Source organism: Theobroma cacao, chromosome 9 (genome assembly GCF_053813885.1).
Source record: "Theobroma cacao isolate CCN51 chromosome 9, ASM5381388v1, whole genome shotgun sequence".
NCBI classification, from domain to species: Eukaryota; Viridiplantae; Streptophyta; class Magnoliopsida; order Malvales; family Malvaceae; genus Theobroma; species Theobroma cacao.
The window spans coordinates 42,789,131-42,798,465 of NC_142647.1; the positions used below are offsets into that span (position 1 = coordinate 42,789,131).

The following is a 9,335-nucleotide window of genomic DNA, read 5'->3' on the forward strand; positions in this document are numbered from 1 at the left end:
ATATAAGAGTTTAGGTGTGATGTTAAAAATATTGGTTTATTTGTTCGAGTTCCTGGGTTCAAATCTTAACAACATTTTGATGTACCACGTGGCAATGCATATCCATAGGGTGATGTGGCATTGCCACATCATCAACCCAACCTTGAAGTGTGATGTGACAGTGTTACGTCACCTTACTGCCACTTCAGCACTCAAAACCCCCTTTATAAGCCACGTCAGCATCTAGTGCCACGTTAGCGATGACGTCAGCACCGTCAATTTGAAAAGAAAACGTTAGTGGGATTAAATTGAAATAATTTTCAAAATTAAGAGACTAAAGTATTACGATTTTAAATAGAGGGACTAAATTGAAGAAAATACCATAGTACAGGGACTTCTCAGGTATTTTGACCAAAATTTTTTCTTTCTACAATATGTTTATGTATGTCAATGTTAATCAATATATGTATATACTAGTCTATGCTATAATATGTGTACATAGGAATTAGAATTGAGAGAACATTAGTGATTTTTTTTGTGGGAAATTATTAGAAAGAAAATAAAAAATGAATAAATATAAGAAAATCTAACCATCTTATTTTACAAAATATGAAAGATCAAATTTATCTAAGAACTAAAACTGTATTGATATAAATCCTATAAGGTTCTAGGGGTATAACTATATAGTTGTTCTTGAAGCCTTTCTAGCAAGAATGATCCAACAAAGCACACGATAGAACAAAAAGAAACCAAACATGATCCCAACATTCATCCATCTTGTATCCTTATCGAGCCCTCTACTCTCGAGGACATCATTCCCTGTAAGCAAACAATGGGAATAATCCGGAGGATGCCATGAGAAACACTCACCTCTCACACTCCAATACTCATTTGTAAGCAGGGTATCCAATGGATACCTGTAAAGGGAAACATAGTACATAAAGAGCCAATACTTTGGAATGTTGTCTTTTGGAATGAAGTAGCCAGAGAATAGGAAGAAGGCTCCAAGAACCGTGCAAATGAGGGAATTCCCTGATATGAAATCAGGAGAGACTGCACTGAGGAAGAGTACCAGGGAACTTGCCATCAGGATTATGAGCCAAACCACAAAAGTGAAAAATGTGAAAGCTGCAATGGAAGGATTAAGCCCCACAATCCAGTAGACAGGACCGGCAAAAAGGATAGCTACCGCGAATAAGAAGGGCATGAAGACTATGGTGTTGGCAATCATGTATGAGGAAATTTTATAGGCTCCCCTTGAGGCTTCCTTCATCAGAACTCGCCGTTCTTGGAGGTATATTGGAAGTGCTTCAACTGTGGAAGAAAGGAGGAAACTTAGACTAAATGCAAAAAGACCTAATCTCTCAGCGACCCCTTCTTCGTCTTTCCTTACCTTCACATAGACGCTTGCCAATCCAAACCCACCAACAACGGCTTGCATTGTTCTTGCCAAGAAAAGCTGCTTTGTTCTATAAATAATTTTCCAAAATCTTGAGCAGAGAAACATAATTTCAAGCAGACTTGAAAACCAAAAATTTCCCATCTGTTTGTCCTCATTGTGTTGTTGAATTCTGATGCATTCTTCGTCTGACCATACCGGGTAGGAATATGAGTCTCCGTCTTCAGCAACAGAAAATTTGAAGCTTGATGCTTCCAGTGCAGGCATAATTTCCATTGCAAATTCTAATGCATTCAACTGAGTTGGAATTTGAAATCCCAATTTCTGTATGGTTTCCTCAAGCAATCCGAGACTACCATTGTGGACAACAGAGCCATGAGAAAGGACTAAAAAGTTAGAAATATATCTAAGAATTCTGTAGCTTGGTTGATGGATCGAAAGCAGCACAGTTCTTCGCTTAGCTTTGGCCATCGAAGCAAGCAGCTCTATCACTTGAAGAGCTGAAGTACTATCCAGGCCTGAAGTTGGCTCATCCAGGAGTAAAATTGGAGGGTCGTGAATCATATCAACACCAATCGAAACCCTTTTTCTTTCTCCACCAGAAATTCCTCTATTCTCTTGATCACCAACAAAACTGTCCGCAACATGTGAAAGGCCAAGCTCTTGCATCAAGCTCTCTACCCTTTCTTCCTTCTCTTTTGAAGTCATTTCTTTGAGCCTGAACTTGGCGCTGAACATCAGCGTTTCTCTTACAGTAAGTAGAGGAAGCAAATTATCCTCTTGTGCCACAAATCCACATATCTTCCTCAACTGAACTGGACTGGTCATCCGATGATCGTTGATAGAGATGCTACAAGGATCAAAGTCTTTATCATTTACCCTTCCTGATATTATCCTGAGAAGACTAGATTTCCCAGTGCCACTTGGACCCACAATGGCAAGTATTTCGGAACTTCTAGCAACAAAGCTGACCGATTTAAGTATCTCAACAGGCTTAGGCATTTGCCCCAGGTGAAAAAAAGTATCAGGAATTGACCTTTTCAGGTGAATTGTGTAGGAAAGGTTTCTCACTGTTAGTTTGTGAGAAGTCTTGGAATTGTCAGTTGAAAGTGGTGAGTGATAGAAGGAAGAGGAAAGGCTGGTGGATCCTTCAGGTGAACTGGAAGTTGAGAAGAGAATAACCGAGTCATCTTCAACATTGCTTGGTTGCTGCTGGAAGCAAGTTGCCATTGTTTGGAGCTAGTGTTTCAGTGTGGAAGGTACCTGAGGCTTTGAAGTGGGAATGTAAAATTGGAGGTTGGAACGTAAAATTGGAGGTTGGAACAACCAAGTTTAATTGTAAAACAAGTTATTTCTTCAGCGCTGGTGAAGGTGGTGAAATATTTGGCAGGGGTTGGTGAGCTGAGAAGCTGACTATATATTAACATAGTATAAAATTATCATTTCTTGTAGATTTGACTCATTCCATTCTGTGTACATCTCTGTTCTTTTAGTCAAGTTCTTCCATAAATGGATTGCCAAATTGATCTAAGCTATATCTAAATGACGCTTCCACGAGTTTCGGGAGCAGGTTTGAAAATTTTGTGCAGGCAGGAAAACAGCAAGGAAAGTGTACAACTCTTGGCTGGAGTTTTGGTGATCAATGGTGAATTAAGGATGTTGCACGAGGTTGATTAAAGTGTAATTATAAAAATAATTATATTATATATATATATATATTAAATTTTCTATTTATAATAATAAAGAAAATTTAAAATTGAGGAGTGGTGGTCACCACTTGACACCACCCGTCATTTTCTTTGCTATGCCCTTGTATTGGGCTCAATGGAAGATCTCATAAATCACAAAACATGCTTGGCTACTTGATTCCATTGAAAATTAATTTGATTTATCATTGAAAGAGAAAAGTTGACATATGATTAAAAGAGATTACCAAAAGATAAATGAATTTACATGACGTTTGAAAAAAAGAAATTAATCGAAATCTACAAGTGAAATTCCTTCTTTCTTTCTTTTAATTAATGCCAAATGTTAAAACTCCCGACTCCATTCACACGTCAAAGAACCACATGATGAAATGAAATAAAAGAAATTGCCGCACAATAAAAGACAAGGGAATTGATTTGGGCCTCATAGATCCAACAAAAAGATGGGGGGCCAAAAAACACCTGGTCATATTTAAGCCACAATATGCCAAATTGAGCCCATATCCTTTAGAGCCCAACACTAACTGAAAGGAATGGAACAAGGTCAAGAATTATTTAATAGTGGTGAATTTAACATTTTAAATAAAAGATAATTAAAAAGTAATTATAAGAATAATAATATTATATATAAAGTTTTATATCGATAATAATAAAAAAATTAAAACTTTAGAGATGACGACTGTCGCCACATACCTTCCCTTGACTCCGTCTTTGAATGTTAACATTCAATTCATCCAAAAAAAAAAAAGAATATTAAGATTCAGGTTTAGATATATAAGAATAATTTGATATTAGTTACATATGTATGGTTGAAACTAGGCCTTATGATTTCTTAGGAAGATAACAGAGTTTCTTTTCTCTTTTTATTTTTCATTCAATATTCCCAAATCACAACATGCATTGTAAAGCATATGATATAAAATATAGAAACAAGAAAAGAATGTATATCCATACTAAAATGTAATATTGGTGCTTCAGTTTTACCACATTCAATTTTGAATTTACATTAATCCAATGAAACACTACTCAATATATATATATATATATATATATATATAACATAATTGTTACATTTATAAAAACTTAATCAACAAATTAAACAAACCAACGTAAAATAGATAAAATCCACACTTGATAAGACTTGAACTCAAGTTAATTACTCATAATTTCAAAATCTAAATATATCCGTCTAACCAAGGTCGGCCCTTGGGTAAAGCCACCCAAGCAAGGGCTTTAGGCCCCCAATTTAGAGAGATCCCAAATTTAGAAAAGTTTTATAATTTTATAAAATAATTTAATTATATTAAAAATATATAAAAATTTAAAATTATATAAAAATAATTAATAATTAATAAAATTATCTATTTTCTTACTTTTTTAACTATGTACTTAGTAAATTTTAATTTTTTTTATTTTTTAATTTTTAAAATGCTATAAATTCTCAATTATTTCTCTTATTTCTAATCAACTAACAATTATATGTATTTAATCATCTCCAACAACTTTTTTTTTTTACTTATTTCTCCTATTTTCAATTAACATATTTAATAAATTTCAACAACTATTTTTTTCTTTTATATAAAATCAATTTTTTTTTTCAATGTATAATATCTACTTTGAAATTCTTCTTTTCTCATTAACTCTTTCTTCCTTCTTCTTTTTAAATTCAATTTTCTTTAAAAAATAAATAAAAGTCTATTATGTTATTATTTTTATAAAATCGTGAGCCTTATTTACGGTTTGTAATAAGTAATCAACAATTAAGTATTATTGTTTTAATATTTATAATTTTTTTATTTTAATTTATAGTTTATATTATATTATTATATTATCTTTATTTTATATTATAGTCGATTTATTTGAATTAAAAATTTGAATTAATGATTTATATTAGTTATTTAAAAAATATATGATAATCGTTTTAAGTTTTTAAAGTTATTGAGCCACCCCTAGGTTTAACTTGGCGGATGCTTGTGTTATTACGAGGGGATGTGACCTCCAAAGATTTTTACAATATTATATATTTTTTCCTTTAATGGTTTTTTAAAATTTTTTAATTTATTTCCCTTATAAAAATTGATTAACTCCACACTTGTTTATAAATTTATAACTTATTCTAAGTATATATAAAAATTAATTAGATCTTAAATTTAAATTTAAGTTATACAATAAAATATAATACTCATCTATTTCCTTATTTAAAGATTTAACCTCATGAGTCTTCGGTTTATAACAAGGCACCAAGTTCCATCCACATGGACTAAACTAGATCACAACCTGCAGGTTGTGGCTACTTGTTGTATTCACATCACTGCACTGTTGTTCACATGGACGACAAGCACAGACATCCAAACATGAATTCACGGCTATGAAAGCATTTGGCTCCACCAAACCTCTCAACACCAAAAAAAAAATATCTTGCAATTACGCCCCCGGATAATGTACGTACTTCTCGACACAATGACAACACACCAACATTTATTTCGCTACACAGCAGAGGACAAATTGACAAGCCTTGTGTCCCATTGCATGTTCTCCACCTGTCCAAATCGTTATAATGCTCTCTTTAAAAAAATAAATATTTCATCTAACAGGTAATATATAATTTTTTCTAAATTAAAATTAAAATTAAAATAAAAATATTTAATAATTTTAATTGTTTATTATCTTATAAAAATAAATGTTTATGAATTCATTATTTATTGTTCTCATATAAATTGTGAATAATAATAGAAGGAATTTGCAGTAGCTCATTCCATGTGTCGGCCAAAAATATCAGTTTCCTTGGAGGTCGTTTGTTTTTTTCCCCAAGACAAATAGACATGTTCCAAAACTGAAGGACTAATTGTTTCACGTGGTTGTTGGGCTTGTGTTGTTCATTTGTAACAGGATTGTCACGTGAATTCCATATGCACATGGACCTACATTAGTTGGATCCAAATTAATTTCAATCGTTCGTATCCAACTTTCCATATATTTTCATGTTATTTTTTCCCTTTTAAATCTATTGATTGAATGAGTGAAGATTGGTTCAATGTCGCATACAATAAACGTTTGATGTTACATAATTATAATCCAAAAACAAAATAAACGTTTGATGTTACGTAATAAAGAAAAGGAAAAAAAAAAATTTAGTCCTTAAAAATAAAGTGTTTTTGAAAATAACCTTTCAAATAATTTTAACTGTTTTTAACAAAAAGAATAAATTTTGAGACAAAAATGCCATTAATGAGACATTTTCGTAGACGCACACTCTCAAACACATTGAAAATGGAAAAATAAATATATAAAGAATTTACGAACATATAATTTTGTGCAAAACATCCATTTTTTTTTTGCGAAGCTTGTGCAAAATAAAATAATGTTGCATGACATGGTTTTTCAAATATTTCAGACATGACATTTAGATAATACGAGAAGAGTAATATTAAACCAAACGAGAAACCGATTGTGATAAATCGAAAGCTTCGAGAATGATGTGAAAGCAGAAATCCCTGATACAGTGGTGCAACGAAAGGAGAAAGATGTGAATCCAACACACGAAATGGTCGTGTTACAGCAGGCCATATGTGACACAGTTGTGGCACGGCAGGGTTCAGAGTTTGTGAAACGGCATGTTGGGAATATGTGACACGGCATGTTGGGAATATGTGACACGACATGGTGGGAATATGTGACACGGTTGTGAGACGACAGGGTTTAGAGTTTGTGACACGCTATAGAAGGAATATGTGACACGACAGGATGAGAATGTGACATGACTCGGAGGGAATATGTGAGATGGCATGGTGTGCATGTGTGACACGCCAGTGTGACAATGTGGCACGCTATGGTGTGTATACGTGACATGCCATGGTGAGAATATGTGAGACGGCATAGTGAGCATATGTGACACGATAGGGTTCAGATTTTATGACACGTCATGGAGGGAATCTGTGACACGGTAGGGTTCAGAGTTTGTGACACGCCATGGAGAAAATCTGTAACACGACAGGGTTTAGAGTTTGTGACACGCCATGAAGGGAATTTGTGATAGGGTAGGGTTTAGCGTGTGTGACACGACATGGCTTGAACATGTGACATGACATGGTTTGAAATATGAAAAATAAAGAAGCGGGCAAATAACGATGAAACCGATTGGACTTGCACTGAATGAATGAAATGAATAAATGAATATTATAAGGCCATTTCATTTTAATTAAATATTTTTCAGAATTCGCAAACGTCTGTGCGAAAGAACTCAGAGAGTTTGATTCATTCCTCATTCCCAAAAGTTGTACCAGAGTGTTCGACTTCGTTCTTTGCAAGCTTAACGACACCACAGCAACAATGTCAGTTATCAGTGAAGAAGTCAATCAGTCTGAAATTAAAACTTTCTTCTATTCATTAATTTTTTGCTGGGTTTGTTTGATATGTTCCTTTTTTTTGCAATCGTTATGTTTAAACTATTTTCTTCCTAGTTTGATGGTCGTACCAAAGTTTTGATATGGCGTATAGTGGGTTAACCGCGTTATGGGGTTTTTAGTGTGTCACAACATTAGTTATTTTAAGGTAGTTCGTGTAACGAGTCAGTAATTACACCTATTGGCGTGTCACACGCCATGGGTGTTTTAGGTCAGTTCGTGTAAAGAGACAGTAATTATAATGATTAGTGTGTCAGCATTGGCGTGTAACAACATTTGACTTGATACTCATGACGTGTAACAACATTTTACGTGATATGCATGGCATGTAACAACATTTTACTTGATATGCATGGCGTATAACAACATTTTACTTGATATGCGTGGTGTGTAACAGCATTTATTTCTTTCTCCAGTATACCTTGTTGCACATTATGGGTTAACTCACTCGTGCATGTGTGCCATGTTTTACAGATGCAGTCTAGACAGTATGACGATCTTGACAATTTTCTTATTGTACTAAGGGAGAAGTGGGCGTTCAATGTCGCTATTAATACTCACTGTAAGCGGTCGCAACTACATTACATTAACAAGACTCTCTAAGATAAAAGGGAGTACGATGCAATGAAGTGTACGTGCTTCGGAATGTTGCTAGACATATATCCATAAGGCTACTTTTGTGCTGGTCTCTTGCATAACATCATAATTCGTCGAATCACTGAGACATATTTAATGGACCATGAGCTATGGTTTGCCATTAGCAAAAGCAAGGTGCACATATCAAAGCAGGAGTTCTACCTTATCACCGGACTGAAGTTTGGTCGAATGCCCGATGTTTTCACACGACCATACGAGGTTGTTATGGACGAAATTCATGCAAGATATTGGAACAGGTAGCAGGGCATTAAGCTGCAAGCATTGCTTGATACATTCCACGGAGGTAACTTTCAACGACCAGAAGATGTGACAAAGATGGCACTCGTCTTGATTGCGAATAACATTTTATTTGGTCAAGACTACCATAGATAAGTGATGCCTTGGCTCTTGTCATTAGTGGAGGACATCGATGCTTGGAATGTCTTCCCATGGGGTCACTATGTTTGGAGGCTGACCTTATACTACCTTTTGAAGGGGTTCGAAGTGCCTGCCTCAAACTTGCAGAAGGATACTCGTTTATGGTACAACATTTACAGATTCGCATGGGTGATACAAGTACTGTCACATAACTTTTTTCATTTTCCTTTTGACATAATAATTTACGGTTGCACTCATTTATCATTTACGGTTTGATAATGGTTACATTTGACTTGCAGTTATGGTCAATTGAGGCAATTTCAACGTTACGAAAAATAGTTGCCCTTTCTAGTCTGAAGGACAACGTCTACCCACGAATGTGCAAATGGCAATGCAATTAAAAGCCGAAAGACTTCTACAAGGTAGTTGAGAAGTTGGAGTCATTCGAGTATGTGAGTGAACAGCTTCTAATTTCTGTTGTTAATTTGTATAATAATTTTCCCTAAAATTTAATCATAATACCTTTTTTGCAATTGTGGGCATTCGAGACCTTAGAGCCCACTCCGGATGAGGCCAGTCGGGAGTATTTTGTGAACATTGATGTCCCGTTATTTGAGGGCCACCAGTACGTGCCAATAGGGCACATGGAGGATCTGACGAAGTGAGGCTTAGGTGCAAGGAAAAAGAGGAGAGACTTGAAAGAGATAAGAACCACTGGTTCCACGAAGCGGAGGCGCATCATCGCTTCTTTAATCGATGAGCTGCTAGACCCTGAGTTGATGGAGCAAGGGGACGACCATGGCAATGGTAGTGAACAGCCAATAAGGACGGTTT

At 34.9% G+C, this 9,335-nt stretch overlaps 1 protein-coding gene across 1 annotated transcript; it reads right to left on the minus strand.

Moving 5' to 3' along the window:
• Positions 1-484: 484 nt before the first annotated feature.
• Positions 485-2,688, minus strand: ABCG23 (ABC-2 type transporter family protein). The gene has a single exon (XM_007015221.3). The coding sequence runs from the start codon at positions 2,606-2,608 to the stop codon at positions 659-661; it is 1,950 nt and encodes a 649-aa protein (XP_007015283.3). The 5' UTR covers positions 2,609-2,688; the 3' UTR covers positions 485-658.
• Positions 2,689-9,335: the final 6,647 nt, after the last annotated feature.